This window comes from Pseudochaenichthys georgianus, chromosome 12 (genome assembly GCF_902827115.2).
Source record: "Pseudochaenichthys georgianus chromosome 12, fPseGeo1.2, whole genome shotgun sequence".
Taxonomy (NCBI): Eukaryota; Metazoa; Chordata; class Actinopteri; order Perciformes; family Channichthyidae; genus Pseudochaenichthys; species Pseudochaenichthys georgianus.
In genome coordinates this window covers 18738819-18757931 of record NC_047514.1, presented here as the reverse complement: position 1 = coordinate 18757931, position 19113 = coordinate 18738819, and the positions used below count along the sequence as shown (strand labels likewise).

General features: G+C 41.2%; 1 protein-coding gene across 1 annotated transcript; it reads right to left on the bottom strand.

The window, feature by feature from the left end:
- Positions 1-3225: 3225 nt before the first annotated feature.
- Positions 3226-18680, bottom strand: atp6v0a2a (ATPase H+ transporting V0 subunit a2a). The gene is made up of 20 exons (XM_034096221.2): positions 18028-18680; positions 17413-17491; positions 17129-17226; positions 15323-15460; positions 14383-14480; positions 14146-14272; positions 13173-13255; positions 12987-13080; positions 12693-12905; positions 8586-8736; positions 8343-8482; positions 8109-8266; positions 7396-7486; positions 7185-7303; positions 6419-6629; positions 6227-6346; positions 6020-6139; positions 5008-5125; positions 4732-4903; positions 3226-4188 (listed from the first exon to the last, which is right to left on the bottom strand). The coding sequence occupies exons 1-20, from the start codon at positions 18136-18138 to the stop codon at positions 4086-4088; spliced, it is 2544 nt and encodes an 847-aa protein (XP_033952112.1). The 5' UTR covers positions 18139-18680; the 3' UTR covers positions 3226-4085.
- Positions 18681-19113: the final 433 nt, after the last annotated feature.

Sequence of the window (19113 nt, the reverse complement as noted above, 5' to 3'; positions counted from 1 at the left end):
CCCACATTAAACAGCTGTGCAAGAACTCCTTTTATCACCTCAGGAACATCGCCAAACTCCGCCCCACACTCACTCTGTCTGACGTCGAAAAGCTGGTCCATGCCTTTGTCTCCTCCAGACTGGACTACTGCAATGCACTCCACATTGGGATCCCTAACAAAAGCATCCAGAAGCTCCAATACATTCAGAACAGCGCTGCTAGGTTCCTGATGAGGGTGCGCAAATATGATCACATCACCCCCATCCTTAAAGCACTACACTGGCTACCCGTGGAACTGAGGATCGAATTCAAGGTCTCCGTCCTCAGCCACCAGTGTGTCCATGGAACTGCCCCTCCCTACCTCAAGGAACTCCTCACCCCCCATACCTCCTTGCGGACCACCCGCTCCAGCAACTCCAACTTCCTCAAACCCCCTAGGACTAAGCTCCGTACTATGGGAGACCGGGCCTTCTGCTCGGCTGCTCCCAGTCTGTGGAATGCTCTCCCCGACCAAATGAGAGCACCACAGACCGTGGAGGCTTTTAAAAAAGGCCTCAAAACCCATCTCTTCAAAAGAGCCTTTGCCTAGACCTTTTTATTACCCTTTTATTTATTTTTGTATTGCTTTTTATTAATTCTACCGTGTTGTGTAATGTTTATTTATACTGTTCATGCTCACTACTTGTAGCACTTCGGGATTTGAAATCAAATATGAAGTGCTTTATAAATGGAACCCATTAAGGTTCTAAGCCGTAAGTACTGGCCATAATTACTACTGTAACTACGGTTCCAAGCCGTGTAAGTACTGGCCATAGTCAATACCGTAACTACGGCTCTATGCTGTGTAAGTACTGGCCATAGTTACTACTGTAACTACGGTTTTAAGCCGTAAGTACTGGCCATAGTTACTACTGTAACTACGATTCCAAGCCGTGCAAGTACTGGCCATAGTCAATACCGTAACTATGGCTCTATGCTGTGTAAGTACTGGCCATAGTTACTACTGTAACTACGGTTCTAAGCCATGTAAGTACTGACCATAGTTACTACTGTAACGGTTATATGCCGTGTGAGCACTGGCCATGGTTACTGCTGTAACTACGGCTCTGTGCTGTTCTCTTCTTTGGAAGCTAGTTATCTGGTCTTAAACATGTGTGTTATTTGACTTGATCTCGCTTGATCGTTAGCAGCAGCCGCTCGGCTAACGTATTGCGTGTACTGTTAAGCTTCTTTATTTTACCCAGCTAGGTGAAGGCAGTGCTCTCGCTCCCGGTAATTCGGATGTAGCTACATCCCTTTTTCTGTTCGGCGAGTAGTAGCACCGCTCTACTCTTCCCGTTCAGCAGGTAGCCGGTGAAGGCTGTGTTCCCGCACCCGCTCCCGGTTACGCTGCATCTGGCATTCGTCTCTAACTCAACCAGTGAAGGCAGTGTTCTCGCCCCCGCTCCTGGTAGACGCTGAACTGCCTCGTTTTTCCGTTAAGCAGGTAGCCGGTGAAGGCTGTGTTCCCGCACCCGCTCCCGGTTACGCTGCATCTGGCATTTGTCTCTAACTCAACCAGTGAAGGCAGTGTTCTCGCCCCCGCTCCTGGTAGGCGCTGAACTGCCTTGTCTTTCCATTAAGCAGGTAGCTGCCGGTGAAGGCTGTGTTCCCGCACCCGCTCCCGGTTACGCTGCATCTGGCATTCGTCTCTAACTCAGCCGGCAGTGTTCTCGCCCCTGCTCCTGGTAGACGCTGAACTGCCGTGTTTATTAATCCAGCCAGGTGAAGGCAGTGCTCTCGCTCCCTCTGCCGGTAACGTGGGTGTAATTACATCCCTCTTTCTGTTCGGCGAGTAGCAGCAACGCTCTACTCTTTCCATTAAGCAGGTAGCTGGTGAAGGCTGTGTTCCCGCACCCGTTCCCGGCTACGCTGCATCTGGCTACCTACAGAATGGCTCATTCATGTAGCGCCTGTATGGCTTCTCTTGAGCCCGAGGACGGCCACGACCGCTGCGCCTCCTGCCTCGGCCGCCTCTGGCGGTCAGTGGGGACGAATTTCTAGCATCTGAGGGAGGTTCTCACGGTAAACGCCTGCATGAGCTGTAGCTGCATGCCTCGGGCGCTCAGAGTGGCTAGAATCACTGAGGTGGAACGTCTGGCAGCAGCCAACAGACACCTCTCCTTGTCACGTCCTCCTCCAGATCAATTCGGCCGTTCCCGGCGACTTGAGGGAGCGATGGCAATGTGTGCTCCCCCCAATAGAAGGACTAGAAACAGGCTGTCCTCTAAAGTGGATCGGCTAGCTGCCGATAGGGGCATGATGAAGTCGCCTCTTGGCCCTTCAGCCTGGGCCCGGTGTAGGGGCTGCTAGCGGGCCGAGCTCCGCTGCTTCCAGAGGTGAGCAAGGGCTTGGATTCTTCATGACATTGTTGGTATAAGTCATCCAGTGCTTAAAGCACCGCCTCTGGCGGTCAGTAGGGACGAAATAGAACGATAGTTACGGCTGTAACTATGGTTCTATGAGTCCCGGATGACTGCCAGAGTTCCCTGTCACTCAGAATTCTTGTGTGCTCTGGCAGTGCTTTAAGCACTGGATATGTCCATCGCGCGCATGCGCAGCTCGAGTACCAATAACAACAAAGTCACGTGTGACCCACGTGACACCGGCTAAATCAGCCGGTGTCGTCAGAGGATCTGTTCCCAAAATCTTCTCGCGAGCACACAATAATTCTGAGTGACAGGGAACTCTGGCGGTCATCCGGGACTCATAGACCGTAGTTACAGCCGTAACTATCGTTTTACTGTGAGGAAAAAGCCACCAGAGGGCGTCTCCATAGAGGGCTAATAGACATCACATTAAAAATACATTAAATACTAGTTTTGAAATGTTAAGACCGTTGGATGCCTTGCATTGAGATATTATGTTGGAGGTTTTAAGATTGATCCAACAACTTGCAACATATTTTTTCATTTAATGTCTGACCTTCCTTTTCAAATTGTCTCTGAGAAATTAGATATAAGTGAAAACACACAACTACCAATGGTTTAATTTCATACCATAAATAGACTGAGGCTTAGTTTGATGCCTTGTCAAAATGAGACTGTGACGAACTTTGCACACTTGCTCACTCACCCAATTGAGATTCTGACAAACCAGCCTGTAAGTGAAGAGGATGGATTAATGATTGCTTAAGTCGTAGGTTGTAACTGGCCACCAAAATTTATGAATAAGGGAGCAAAAGACACATGAATGCTTTACTTGCTTGCATTTCTTGAAACCTTTATTCAACACATCAAAATGGTAAAATATTGGACTCTTGTACAGACAATAATTTAAATAAATACCAAGATTAATTATCATTAACAAATGCAACAAGCAGTATCGTCAGAGAGGCCTAAAGCTTCTAGACTTCTTCAGGAGTCTTTTTCTATCGATTACAGGGGAAGTTATACGCTTAAATAAATGTATTAATAAGTAAATAAGCAAACAGCTAGCAGTTTAATATTATTTCCATTTGGCATCATCACAGTCGTCAGTGAAACGTTTTAATTGTACAATCATTTATGCAAAGTGCTTTGTGACAATATGCCTCACAATGTGTGTTTTTTCTTTAGATTTCGATACCTACAGGGTTTCTCTCCTCATGTAGAAAGCAGTTTTAAAAGACCTCAAAGCATCCCCTTATCATCAGAAATAAACCTCTATGGCACTACACGAGGATGCTTGATGCGGTCTTGTAACTTTACATTGCACTGTTTAACTGTTTTTAAATACCATGTTCTAAATAATGCAAAACCAGTTTACACAGCACAATGCAAATTAAAGTTGAAAACTCACCCAACTGGTGTAGCAAGTAGTGTAGAGCTCATCTACTAAATTAAATAATTATCATTAGAATATTTTCCAACCTCTGTATGCTCAGCTGGGTACATTAGTAAGGCAGTCAGCACAGCCGATAACATTTAAAAAATCGTCATGGTGAAAAACGTTGCTACAAGAGTGAGTTTCAGTCCGTTGTGTTGAAGGTTTATTGTCGTCATCACAGTGTAAATTGTTTCCAGCATCCTTCCCAATTCTGAAGTCTACTTCCAATCATATGCAAAACGTCAGAGTCCATTTGTTTCTAAAGCAGGCCATCTTGTTCAAAAACGGAGGGCAGGAGGGAGAAGTCGAAGGGCAAAAACTTTACACCGGTCCCATGGTAGAACTTATTCTGAAACTCCACCCTGAAATCAAATGGCCAAGTGGGCAATGAGGGAACTTTTAATAAACGACAAAGGAGTGAGAGCTAAGTCACACCACCAAAACAAATATTTAAAAGAAAAGAAAATCAATCATGTCTTAATACTGTTACTTTGTTTTAAAGATATATATTTTTCAAGCTCTCATTAAATGTATTTTTGGTCAAGTTGAACAAGTCATCATCAAATCAAGTATCATTAATAATACCATGATATTAATAATATAGCTAATGTGTATGATGAATAGATGTTGTGTTGTTTGGAAAATCAATTGTTTGATTTATGATTTAAAGATACAATACAGTTTTTTAGCCTAATTTGCATTGGAATTATTTGAGATGTTTCTTCAAGACAACAAGTCTTTTCCACTATTTTCTGCACAAAACAATTTTTATAAACGAAGAAAACAATTGGCTAATTACAATAGCTAAAATCCAAACCAATGTCTCATATCACAGTATTCATTTTGAATTCCTTAACTGAAGAATGATTGTGAATATTCAGATGAGTCGGTACAGGAAGACTCACCAGTGCAATCTCAGAGCGTGGAGGAAAGCTGATAAACCCTCCATCACCAGCAGGATGGACACGGTGAGCACAGCGAAGAGGCCGAACACGGGAACTAAGAACACCACCCCCACCCTCGTGGTCATCCTCAGGCCCAGACGCATCACCATGCCCCACAACACCTCTGACAGCTCTGAAAACAAAACAGAATACGTCCATGGGGATGCACTAAGACACAGAAAAGGAATTAATATCTGAGGGAAATAAAGTAGTAGTAGTTATTGTGACTGCACTCACGGGCATGGGCCAAGCTGAGCGCCCACAGACGCAGGTATGATGCAGTGTTGGAGATGCAGCCCAGGCAGAACTCTATGGTGTGAATGGACTGGTACAGGAGCACATCCCCAAAGTCAAACTGAAAAACAGTTCAAACAATACATATTATAGCCCTGATGATGTTATACTGAGGGGAATGATGTCTGCGGTTCTCCTGTTTAATACATTACATATTTATCTTTGAGAGAATATCTTTTAGTTCTGGAAAATACAAGTCCTCTCATGCTTTGGGAAACATAAGCAACATTTCATAAATGTCTGATATTTTATAGACCAAGAACAACATGATAAATTGATAAAATAATCAACATTTACTTTATTAATGGACGATTTAAAGATTCATAAGCTGTCGCCCCTAAAATACACAAGACAACTACACACTTTTTCAAAAGGCTGTAACTAAATACAGCTCAAAAGACAATTTCAGGCACAATGCTAAATCTAGCCATGCATACACAGGATGACCGACAGAGGCAGCCAGACAGTGTACAATGTCAGGTCATTTAAAGTGACATATTACAGCTTTCCAGATCAAAGGTATCTGGGAGCATGGCCATTGTCATGGTGAATGGCAACTGAAAGAAATCTAAATATCAGCATTTTCTTTTTAAGGGCTGTCAATCCACATTACAAATTAAAATTAAATTAAACTAGGATATACCATCTATTACAAAAAAGGGAAGTGTTGGCTATAATCAAACCAAAGCTGCAAATCGTACTGTATAACTAAAGGCATATTGCGCTTGTTTTATAGTTTTGTTTTTTTCAATATCTGTGGTGCATCTTGTTTCTATGATATTGAAAGCTCTATATATTTGACTACAATGTGAATGGAAAAGCCTTACTAGGTATAAGATTAGAAAATGTGCAATAGCTTTAAACTCTGTGCATCAGTTTCATTATCTTATTTGCATGAAATAAAATACATTTAAATGCAACATTTAAAAAGGCATGGTACTTGTGGATCTCTGACCTCTTTGGGAAGAGCTTCTCTGCCCGGCGTTTCATCAAGTCCCTCCTCTTCATCATCATCTTCATAGGATGCTGCTGCTGAGGTGTCGTCCTCACTTACACGCCTCACCCTCTCATAACCCTGAGGTGAGACAACACCGTTACAGTTGAATGAAAAATGACTCGTGAAGAGTATAAATATTTATTTTAAATGTTGGATCAGACATACTCTGCGTCTGCGCAGGCCTTTGCCTCCTCGGTACAGCCAATACAAGTAGAGCGGTTTTCCTAACAGCATCACGGGAACTGACAGCATAGCTATGACAATTAAGAAGATTTGCAGCCCAGTCTGTGGAATACAAAAAAATGCATTAGCACAGGATCAAAGACAGCCAGAGCTAAGAGTGTTTGAGGTTGTTACCTGTCCTGGGTAGAGAGGAGCGAGGTCCTTCCCCTGCATGACGAACATGTTAATGAAGTGGATGAGGATGCTGGGAGCCTGGCTGGAGTCTCGAGCCCCGAACACCAACCACTTGTAGACAATCATGAACACCAGGTAGCCAAAGAGACAGAGCAGGAAGAGCAGCTCAGGAAGAAACAGCAGGTAGACGTTAAACTTCTGCTGGAAGTGCCTGAGGGGAGAGAACAGAGTATGGGAATAGAGGAAATGATAAGAGTGGTTTTAATGATTGCACCCTTTACATGCTCTTCAAAACAATATATTGTTTTGTAGGCGATAGTAGAGAAAGATTTAGGATTTAAAGGCTTTACTGGCATATGCCCAACAGCTAGTTTCAGTCCCAAGCTCCTCCAACAATTCAACACAAATATGCATAAAAAATGGTGCAAGTGACGAATATAAAAGTAAATGCAGAAGAAGGTAAACTATAAACGTGTAAAATAGATTAAGATGAAATAAAGGGTGTAAAATGAGATTCAGTACAGTGGAACAAAATACTGCTAGAAAATATGTGAGCTGTAAACATATGCGTGAAATAAACATGAAGTTCTGTGGTGTGTTATCGTTTCATATTCCAGTTTTATTTGTGACATTTATGAGAAGCTGCTGGTACAGCTATGATAGAAAAGCTATGGGCGCTGTATTTTTGAATTGATGGATTGCATTGCTGTAAGAATACATAAATAAAATGGATGTACGGTTCCTGTCAGGGACTGGAGCCACTCACAGGTGATTGAAGATGCTCAGCACCACGCCAAAGCTCATGTGGATAACACCAATAACCACTGACATCTTCATCTTGTAGGAGTTGAGGAAGGACAGCCGGTTCACTGCCAGGTTCCATATCTGATAGGATATTAAAAAGCATCTCAGTGAAAATGACTTGGAGATATGAGTCAATTATGTTCTGACGGTAAAGCCTGAGTGCATTTACTCACAGGATCGATGCCGAATGGGTACGGTCCAGTGAAAACGCCAGTGACGTTGGGGTCTAATGTGAGCAGAGAATTCGTTTGGAGGGTTTTATTTCTGCAATGTAAAAAGAAGAAATGCATCAAATACAAAACCCATGAAACACCACACGCTGTATACTGACAGCTTTTGTTAGACCATAAACTGAGCTGGAAAACACATTAAATGTCAATATTGCACAAAACAAAAGACATCCGCAATATAAATTAATTACATATGTTGCGCCTTTCTTTCATAGTTTCATACATTTGGGGAAATACATTCATGACAATCACACATATGGTTTTGATGCTTCAAAGGAGTTAGGAGAATTGTAAACAGAACTGGTTATTACAAAACAACCAATATATTATTTATAGTTTTAAATACAAGGTGTAATACATTTGATAGATTTGAAAAGAACCTGGAAAATAAGGTGATAAAGAAATATACAACCGGGGGGGAACAATAAATGATTTGATGTGAGGAACATAGATTTTATTTGGTTTCTTTATTTCATTTCAAATGTATCCTTTTAATGAGAATTGAGGATAATAGAAATTGTAAAAATGTAGGAACCATTTAGTCTGTATACATTTGATTTGTCACTATTTCAAAGTAATGTGTTTAGTTTTTTCTAAGTGAGTATTTGAGTGGAATGTGTTGAAAAATAAATGGTGTGTATTTAATGCTAACTCACGTCCACTGCTGATTTGTGAACATGGCCTTGACGCTCCAGGCTGAGCCGAATATATTCAGAGACTTGGAGAAACAGTCGTTGTAAATCAGCCCGGTGTAGATGGAGAAGATCCCCATCATCAGGATGATGTAACGTCCGCTGAAGAACGTCTCCCATATCTGAGATCGACAGACACACAGCTGTCAGACGAAACTCACTTACAATCACTGCATTATGGATGAGACTCATTCCTACCTCATTACTGGATCGCTTCTTCTTCTGCTGTTTTTCCGTCAGCACCATCCACAGGGCGAAGAGACTCATTACTATGCCGTGCCCGAGGTCGCCAAACATCACGGCGAACAGGAAGGGGAATGTGATGATGGTGTAGGGAGCTGCCAGTGAGAGAAACGCCCTTCATTATGCTTGTTCACTCTCCAAAGCAAACAATAAGACACTTTAAAGTTGCTTCTTAATGAGCAAAGAGTGGGTTCTTACCTGGGCTTACCTCGCGATAATCCCCCACCCCGTACGCCTCCACGATGCTCTGAAAGCCAGACGTGAACTTGTTGGTTCTCAGCAGCGTGGGCGGGGTGTCGGAACTTGGGATGCGGTTCACAAAGGACGGAACAGTGGCATCACCTTTCCGCTGTGAAGAAACGAAGACAAAAATGTAAAGGAGAATTCTGGACTCGGAGTTATATATTCACAGAACACGACACATTGATGACGTTTGGAGCTCCCAGTGTTGTGTTAAATATTTACAGGTTTGAGTGATTCTCTGACCAGAACGTTTACCACTAAAGCATTCTTGGTGGGAAATGTAATCTTAACATAAATAAAAAATAAACATTGAGACATAAATGCAGCCTGGAGCAGTAGGACTTACTGGCACTTACTGCACCGCAAACACATGCAATGCTAACCGACAAAAAGCAGGAAATGAAACAACCAACAATAATACTAGAACACAATAAAAACAGTCAGAAAGTGAAGTTATTCTGCTGACAGTATTAATAGGAAAAGCATTTTTAAAAAGACTCATTGTGATACACCTGAATTAATAGGTCAACATTTATTTTTAAACCAGCTCAAAAGATTAACAAAATCAATCTTTTACTCTATACCCTTAGCTTAATACTCAGTGTAAATTGTATTTTGGCTTACACAAAGATTCTTAAGTAATGATCAAATCTTAATATGAATATCAATACCTGGTGTTTATTGAATGTTAGTAAGTATGTACATTTTATTATTTTAGTCTTACGCATCCGACCTGGAAAACTTTGCAGCCAATCTTATTTGTTACAGTGTATCGTGCACCAGGGACTTATTCAGAATTTTTATCAGAATTCTCTGAGTTTTTATCAACTTTGGTTCTTAGAACAGACAAAGTAATTATCGTAGGTGACTTTAATATTCATGTTGACGATGATAAAAATAGCCTTACTGTTGCATTTAACTCTATATTAGATTCTGTTGGTTTCTGTCAGAGTGTAAATAAACCAACCCACTGTTATAATCACACTCTCGACCTTGTTCTGATTTATGGTATTGAAATTGAGCAACTATTAGTCGAACCGCATAATCCTGCTTTATCCGACCATTTCTTAGTAACTTTTGAAGTACTGTTACTAGACTACAAAGCATTAGTCAAAAGCTCCTGCAGCAGAAACCTATCTGTTAGTGCTATAGCCACATTTAAGGAAGAGATTCCACCAATACTTAACTCGATAGCATGTCTGCATGTAGGGGAGGAAACTTATACAAAATGTACACCACCCCAAATTGATCATGTTGTTGATAGTGCTATAGATGCGCTGCGAATAAAATTAGACTCTGTTGCTCCTTTGAAAAAGAAGAAAATAAAACAACATAGATTAGCTCCATGGCATAATGCCGAAACCCGCAAAATAAAGCAAAAGTCTAGACAACTTGAAAGGATATGGCGTTCCACTAAACTTGAAGAATCTCGTTTAATTTGGCATATTACTCTCAACGAATATAAGAAAGCACTGCGTAAAGCGAGAGCAGCCTACTACTCTTCATTAATAGATGAGAATAAGAATAATGCAAGATTTCTTTTCAGCACTGTAGCCAGGCTGACAGAGAGCCACAGCTCGATTGAGCCTTCTATTCCCTTAGCACTCAGTAGTAATGATTTTATGTGCTTTTTTAACGATAAAATTGTTACTCTTAGAAACAAAATTAATGACCTCTTGCCTTCGACCAGTATAGTGTTATCAACAGCTCCCGGAAACGTAAGTTATAATATTACACTAGATAGTAAACTAGAATGCTTTTCAGCCATTAACCTTGAACAATTACATTCAATGATTCTCTCTTCCAAACCATCAACGTGCATGTTAGACCCAATTCCAACTAAGCTGTTGAAGGAAGTTTTTCCATTAATTAGCACTTCTTTATTAAATATTATGAATATGTCTTTATTATCAGGCTATGTTCCACAATCATTCAAAGTAGCAGTGATAAAACCGCTTCTTAAAAAGCACAACCTCGATCCAGAGGTTTTAGCCAACTATAAACCTATTTCTAATCTTCCGTTCCTCTCAAAAATTCTTGAGAAAGCGGTCGCAAAACAGTTGTGTGATTACTTAAAAAACAATGATTTATTTGAAGATTTTCAGTCTGGCTTTAGAACACATCATAGCACAGAGACAGCTCTGGTTAAAGTCACAAATGATATTCTAATAGCCTCAGACAAGGGACTTGTCTCTATTCTTGTGTTGCTCGATCTCAGTGCTGCATTTGATACTATCGACCATGATATCCTATTGCAAAGACTAGAGCACTTAGTTGGCATACAGGGAACTGCTTTAGGCTGGTTTAGGTCCTATCTATCTGAACGCTCTCAGTTTGTACGTGTTAACGATGAATCTTCCACGCAAACCAAAGTTAGCCATGGAGTGCCACAGGGCTCAGTGCTCGGACCTATTTTGTTCACATTATATATGCTTCCGTTAGGCAATATTATAAGGAATCATTCTGTAAACTTTCATTGTTATGCGGATGATACTCAACTATATCTATCAATCAAGCCTGATGAAATTAATCATCTAAATAAAATTCAAGACTGCCTTAAGGACTTAAAAACGTGGATGACCTTAAACTTTTTGATGTTAAACACGACCAAAACGGAAGTTATTGTACTTGGCCCGAAGAATCTACGAAACAAATTATCTAAAGATATACTAACTATGGATGGCATTAATTTGGCCTCCAGTGAGACTATAAGGAATCTTGGTGTTATATTTGATCAGGATTTATCCTTTAACGCCCACATAAAATCAATTTCAAGGACTGCCTACTTCCATCTACGTAACATTGCAAAAATCAGGCATATCTTGCCTCAAAACGATGCAGAGAAACTAGTCCATGCATTTGTTACTTCTAGGCTGGATTATTGTAACTCTTTATTATCAGGGAGTACCAAGAAGTCAGTCAAGTCGCTTCAGCTGATTCAAAATGCTGCGGCTCGTGTACTAACCAGAGTTAGGAAAAGGGACCACATTACTCCTGTTCTGGCTGCCTTACACTGGCTCCCTATAGAACACAGGATAGAATTTAAAATTCTTCTTCTCGCCTACAAAGCCCTTAATGGGCAGGCGCCCTTAAAGAACTCATTATACCTTACTGTCCTACTAGGGCATTGCGTTCCAAGAATGCAGGGTTGTTGGTTGTTCCTAGAATCTCTAAAAGTACAATGGGAGCCAGAGCCTTTTCTTATCAAGCTCCACATTTGTGGAATCAGCTTCCAGTTTGTGTTCGGGCGGCAGACACCCTATCCGTTTTTAAGAGTGCGCTTAAGACCTTCCTTTTTGATAAAGCTTATAGTTAGGGCTGATTAGATTCAGCCCCTAGTTTTGCTGATATAGGCTTAGTTTGTCGGGGCACATCTTACTTCTTCCTTCTCTCTGTCTATACCTGTGTACTCTCATGTTCCGATTAACCCAGCTTCCCCAAATGTCTTTCTTTTTGGTGTCTATATACGCCGGGATCCGGAGTCATGGATGATCCTGCGGTCCTGTGTCCTGGATCGCGACCGCTGGATCTTGCGTCGTGGCTGTGGTCCTGGATGGATATCCTCGTGGATTCATCTTCCTATTATACACACATGCATCTCCAAACATTTGGACTACCTATGTTGCAAATGTATTATCTTTTCAATTTACACACGGCATCTATTGCACGTCTGTCCGTCCTGGGAGAGGGATCCCTCCTCTGTTGCTCTCCCTGAGGTTTCTCCCATTTTTCCCTTTAAACTGGGTTTTCTTTGGAAGTTTTTCCTTGTACGATGTGAGGGTCTAAGGACAGAGGGTGTCGTATTGTCATACTGATATTCTGTACACACTGTGAAGACCACTGAGACAAATGTAACATTTGTGATATTGGGCTATATAAATAAACATTGATTGATTGATTGATAAACACAGCTTTTTCCACCCTCTTTTATTAAAAAGTATTTTATTGTTCGAGAGGCTTTTGGGCATTTTTTAAACGTGTCATTTTAAAGTTTATTGAGCTTGATGGCAGTTTACGGTTCCCATAAACAAAAACCCAGCCCTAATAATAATTTTCCCTCACCGCTCCTTCTTCCAGCGCCCCCCGCAGGTTGGCCAGGTCACTGACGGGACACCACACCTCGGCGATCAGACACTTGTTGGTGACGTCGAAGCTGCAGAGGTTCAGGATGTGGTAGATGGCCTTCATCTTCTTCACCTGCACCACCCAGCTGAAGGCCGACTGAGAGGCCTTCTGCAGAACCTGCCTCAGGTACTCCTCAGTGCGGTGCAGCACCTGGGGGAAGACAACAGTTACTACAAACTCAGAGTGTGTTTGGACGTGTTTCATGTTTCCGTCTTTCTTCATTGATCCTACGTTGTTCAGGTCTTGGATGCGTGTCCGTAAACTGTCCAGCACATCTGCTCGCTCCTCATCGTTCTCAGGGTGCGGGTAAAGGTGGCAGTGGTAACTAGAGAGGACAGGACATGTACGCTGATTAATGATGAAGGAGAATACAAAGATACACTGAAAGATTTAATCATGTGATGATGTTATTCTTACCAATCGCAGATTTTTTGTACTTTCTGTCCGATCTGGTCTCCCCAGAAAGAGATGAGAAACACAACACTTTTGCTGATCTCGCCCTGAAACAACAAAGATCAGGCAAGTTTTTATCACAGCTTTAAAAAACAAAAATACTTTTACACCTAATACTGTACAGCACTTTTTATTTGAGTTTGTAGACAAGTAGGATTTAAGTGTCATCATTGTGTCCTTTTTTTGACATGCCTAAATCCCAGTCATGAAGTTTTAATTTAAGAACCCAAAAAGGTTAAATGACCTCCGTTTCTAAATACATCTAAATATTCATAAGCTTATAAGAGCGATGTGTCTTCTACTGTAATTCACAAACCACCTTTGGCTAAATTCAAGCCAGCTGCAGAGAGCACACTAACCAGGGAATAGCAGACACATTTTTAGTTTAGCTGTTACATTTACCTGTGATGTTTGTCCAAGTAAGTGGTGACAATCAGCTAGAAATATCTGTCAATATCTTTATGTTCGCCATGGCCCTTCGCTGTAAGACTTCGCTTAATGGGTTTGCTTCATTAAGCCTAAATGGAACCGGTTCCAACATATCCCTAGTTTAAATGTGGTTGAATCAGATTTACAGAAGCAATATAAGCCAACACACCAATAACTTACATCACATTTGAAATCCAATGTTTATAACCTCTGATTGGTGCACAACAATGGTTAAAATGTGAACAGGGTAACTTGTAATCTGTAACCTATTGCATTTCAAAAGCAACCTTCCTAACCCTGGAAATACAAAATCACCTCCAACTGAGCTTTGCCAACCCATAACCAACAGGAAACGCAAGAAGAAACACAGAAAAGCGAAATAAAGGGAAGCTAGACATTGTGTTCATGTTGCTCATAGTAAGGAGCCGATAGAGATAACAGCTTTTCATAAATAAATAACAAAAAAAACAGCAACAAATGATACAACATCTCCCATGCAGTAACTCACAGTGTCGAGGTCAGTGAGGTTCTCGTCCACCTCTGCGTAGCTGAGGATAGTGTAGCCCTTACACACTCTCCACAGCATGCGCTCGAAGGCCTCCACCTTCACCCGCTGGATGAGACCGGAGACAAACCTGCAGCCAGGAGAGATCAGCAGAGGTTAGAGGTTCATTTCTTTATGATAGCACACATTAACATGTTGTGTTGTGTGGATGTTAGTGACAAGTATTTCCGCGCCGCTCACCCCAGCTTGGCTCCGAGCCTCTGCATGCCGGTGCATCCTGACACCGAGTCCGTCTCCATGGTGGGGAACTCTTCATACTGAGGACCAAGAGCCTCGTGCTAATTATAAAAGGAAACATGTGAAAGTATTGGCATTAAAAAATCCACTGCTTGTCAAAGTCTGCTTTGAAAATCATATTTAATTAAAATAATGTAAGCATTATCTGCAAAAATATTTATTGAGAATTCAAAAGTAAAAGTCTTTTTCTATTAAAATGTCCCCTGACAGTGTTTTACTATAATAACAATGTAGTAAGTGTTGATAGGAGTGCTGTATCATTGTGCTTTTTTGCATTTGACTGCTGTAGATGTTTATGGTCATATTAACTCTTTTATATATTGTATATTCAGCTCTTTTTTCTTCTTTGGGATAATGCATTTTCCAGGTTATCCAGCCCATAAAGAAATACTTTATGCTGCAGTTTATTAAAAAAAGTCAATTTCAAAATCAGATAATATGGAGTTATATGGAGTTAACTGGACAGGAAGAGGCTGAGAAATGACTAAAGCTGTCAGACTTATGTCGTGGGATAAAAACCAAATGATTTCCTATTAGATGTAGGGACACATCATTATAGATCAGTACAAATGTGAATGTACAGTACTTGAGTAAATGCACTTAGTTATATTTCACCACGATCCTATACTTTGTGGTGTTGGCAGATTCTCACATTGACACCATCGTTGCTCTTTGCCGTGTCTCTTATTATCACAGCAGTCTGGATGAGTCATTTTTTAGCGACTGCACTGTGACCGTGTCTTTAATCTGAGCCTCTGTCACCACGGGAAACTAAACACGTACGTGACAAGAGAACAAGCTGACAAGGTTAAGGGAAGCGTTTCACCTGAGATGTAAACAGAGTGGGAGGAGGACAAAGCAGAACATTAGGAAGCACACTCACTCTGGAGCGGCTGTGGATGAAGGTGCGTGTGATCTTCAGCATGTGTGTGTACTCGGTGAGCTCCAGGAGGTTCCTCTGCAGCTTCTCTTTGTTCCGAGCCACCTCGCTCAGCTCCATCTCCAGCCTCTGAAGCTGCTCCTGCACACCAACACACATCCAACACCACCTTAAGTTTGCATTTAGTTAACTTACGAAGAGGAACAACTGGGAAAATAAAGCAGCAACGCCACAAGTCCACACATTTAAAACATTAAACTGTAAAAGACACATTGACCGATAGCAAGTAGACAAAACATCCTGACAAATTAAACTAATTACATTAACTATCACTGGATAAATACCAATATTCAATACACATTTAATCATTTGGTCTATGAAATGTCTGAAAAAAGTAAAAATGTGTAATTATTAGGGCTGTCAGTCGATTAAATTTTTTATCTGTTCTAAATGTACCTTAGAGGAATATTTTTCAAGTTTTTAATACTCTTATCAACATATGAGTGGACAAATATGCTTTATGCAAATGTTTATTATCATTTGAACAATGACAAATATTCTAATGAATATTAAACACAACAACCTCTGAACATTACAAATATTCGCCTCAATTAAACCTGGAACCTCTCTCATTCAATAATACAATACAAATGGGGTGTGTGTACAAATGGGGTGCGTGCGTGCGTGTGTGTGTGTGTGTGTGTGTGTGTGTGATGGATCGTTGGAGCTATGTGCAACTCAAGGCATATGCTCGAACGGGAGCTGCCTGGACGCTGCAATCATGTTGCGCACTATCCGTGCTGAGTGTGCTGACTTTTCGTGCAATGTCCCACTGTCTGGCTGCCTGCATAAAGTCAAGTGCTCGGCGCAGTTGTGTGGATAGAGCACTCCTCTGTTTTCATTTAAACAGCTCCTTATATCCGTTAGCGCAGCTAGCTAGCACCAGATGCTAACAACAACAATGCAAGTAAGGTCTCTCTCTCGCTCGGGCCACACATACACACACCCTCCCGGTCCTCCCGATGGCCAGTCGGTGCCTGCCGGTGAGCGTGGAAGTGTGGTCTGCCACATGCGGGCAGCAGGAGCGGGGCTGTCAGCATCAGCTTGTAGATGGTATTTTAAACTCGATGCGCTCTGAAATTACCGGGGCGGCCGAGGACAAAAAATACACATGCGTTAATCGCGTTAAAATAATTAGTGGCGTTCATATTTTTTTGCGTTACCGCGTTATTAACGCGACAGCTAGTAATTATGTTTCTCAAAGTCCAAAGCAATGTCTTTAATTGTCTTGTTATGTCAGTCTAAAACCCAACACATTTGGTTTAATAGGTTATTAAAAAGAGAAAAGCAGGAAATGTCAATATTTGAAAGGCTGAAAACAGCATTGAGTAATTACCATTATATGATGTTTTTACACTATTTTGTCAACCCTCCATAAAAGGGAAACTATGCATGATACCATTAGACAAGGTGGAATAATTGATGCTTTGTGTAACCATGTCGACACTGAACATATGGAAAAGATAAGATAAGATGGACCTTTATTAATCCCTGTGGGGAAATTCAAACTGTAGGTTTGTAGACCTGAAGGTGGAAGGACATGCTCAAAAGCAATCAAAAAACTTGTATAATATATTGTTTACATAGAAATGAACAGCCAGGATCTCTATGTTGTATATACATAGTTTATCCAGAAGTGATCAGAACCAGGACACTAGTGTTATGTGTAAACAGACAAAGATAAACACTATGAAAGTGTAAAAAATGGTTAATTTTGCAGTAAAATCTGGCTGTTGAAGTGAATCTTACCATGATCTCGAGCACCTGTCTGGGCAGAGGAGCGAGCGGGCTCTCATCCTCCTCTGGAACAGCGATGTGAGTCTTCTGAATCTCCCTCAGAAGGTAACCTGTCCAGGAAAAAATGCTGACAGTTTGTTTCGAGGTAATTATTCCAGGAGTGTCGGAGCTAAATCCCAGAGGGACTGCTTTAATAAATCAGCCGTGAGCTGCTTACATAACCCTGATGATAGATCATTGAGGTGTACACTAAAGACTACACCCACATGAACCACCCCAGGTGCTCTCTCTCTTACCCAGAATCCTCTCCATCTCCTCACATCTCTTGATTTCGCTGACGAAGCGCCGCTGGAACGAGCTGACACTCGGGTTGAGCTGAAACCAGAGGAGAAGCACAGGTTACTGCATCATTCTGGGCAGGTGCTAAAACAATCACAGCTTTACACTGTCCCTAATATTTTAAATTATTTATTGTTGTTAATACATATTTGTTATATCTTTGTAATGGTAGACTTTATTCTTTTCAATTTAAATGATTTCTTAATGTTTTTATATGCACCAACAAGGGAAAAGTCCTTCAACATATGCTGTACTTCACAAAAAACCCATGATTTAAAATATTTAAATATTGTTAATTTAAGTAAAGCACAATGTGGAATAATTTGACCAAAAACCTTGACGAAATAAATACATTTTACATTAAAAGTCAGTCATAATGCAGACAGACAGATAGATAGATATATAATAGCAGGAGGTTCCCCCATACACCAATCCTCTTATGTATCCATGTTTACCAAGAGAAAGACAGAAGTAAGGTATCAGTTTATTCTACATTAAACATAATATAACGCATATGAATGAGCATAAAGACTACTTCTATACGAGTGTTTTTGCATCCTCTTTATACTTACATCTCGAAACTCGACCAGCCCCAGCTCCCCCAGCTCACTGATGCAGTCATATTCTGAGCCGGACTGCAGGAACAGTTGCGCCAGACACATCTCCTCACTCCGAAACACCATCTTTATCTGCCTCAGATCTGCTGCGCCGTTTAGTAATCCGTCTGTAGCCCAATGAAGCTGCACACCGAGCCTTTCACCACCCGCCAACACAGGACATCACAACACGTAACGAGTCGGCGCGTGCATTTAATCAATTAACACCCCCTCGAGGATTAATTATCGTCAAATAAAAAAGTCCCATTCCAGATGAGGCTTTTTTTCTCATTCCGAGTCTGTGGACAGTTTTATCGTCGCCTGTAGTCTATTTAATAAAGAATATGAAAACAAAGAAAGAAACCTCCCTGATGCACAGGCTCGCGGAGAAAGGCGTCATCCCGCGAGCGTTTTACCTCCGACACCTGTCATTGTTCCGGCGCTAAAACACGGAGACGATGCAACGCTGGCTGCACAGAAACGAGCAACTAGCAGACAAAAAGATAAATGTTTAACCCGCCATGATAACAAACGCGGCTGAAGCCAGCATCACGCGTTAATAAGAGAAGCCACAGTCAGAAATAGGCTCCGGCCTTATTCCCACTACGTCGCCCGGCAATTTGACACAGATTGCGTCGCCGGGTTGCCAGGTAGGGTCGCATCCTCTGAAATAATCGTTGTTTCTTAAATTGACGACGAAGTATATCATTTCTGCTTGTAAACGTTATTTTACTTACGTTTGCCTTGTGTTGAGATTAAAACTGCAGGTAGGCCTATTTAAAACCCTGCTGTATCAACAGCGTGTATTTGCTTTACTAAAATATATATTTGCTTAGGAAAATGCAGCTCAAGAATACATTTAAAGTCTGCACCAAAGGCTTTTGGGACGAGGAGACTGTAGTCAACACATGAGGAACAATAACATTTAATTGTAATCATCCTAACTTTTGTATCATTGAAATGCTTAATGTCTCAAAAGTTTTATTGTAACTTAATTGAGCAGTTTTGCCATTATATCTTCCATTTTCAATAGTTATAAATAAAGGTCTATTTTCATATTTC

Bases quoted from the DNA above. Each gene is read 5' to 3' on its own strand.
- atp6v0a2a (XM_034096221.2), bottom strand. From the start codon at position 18,138: ATGGTGTTTCGGAGTGAGGAGATGTGTCTGGCGCAACTGTTCCTGCAG. The intron at 12,906-12,986 runs GTAGGATCAATG...GTCTTCCCCCAG, and splicing joins GCATCCAAGACCTGAACAAC to GTGCTGCACCGCACTGAGGA. The intron at 8,267-8,342 runs GTAGGAATGAGT...TGTCGATCTCAG, and splicing joins AGAAGCGATCCAGTAATGAG to ATATGGGAGACGTTCTTCAG.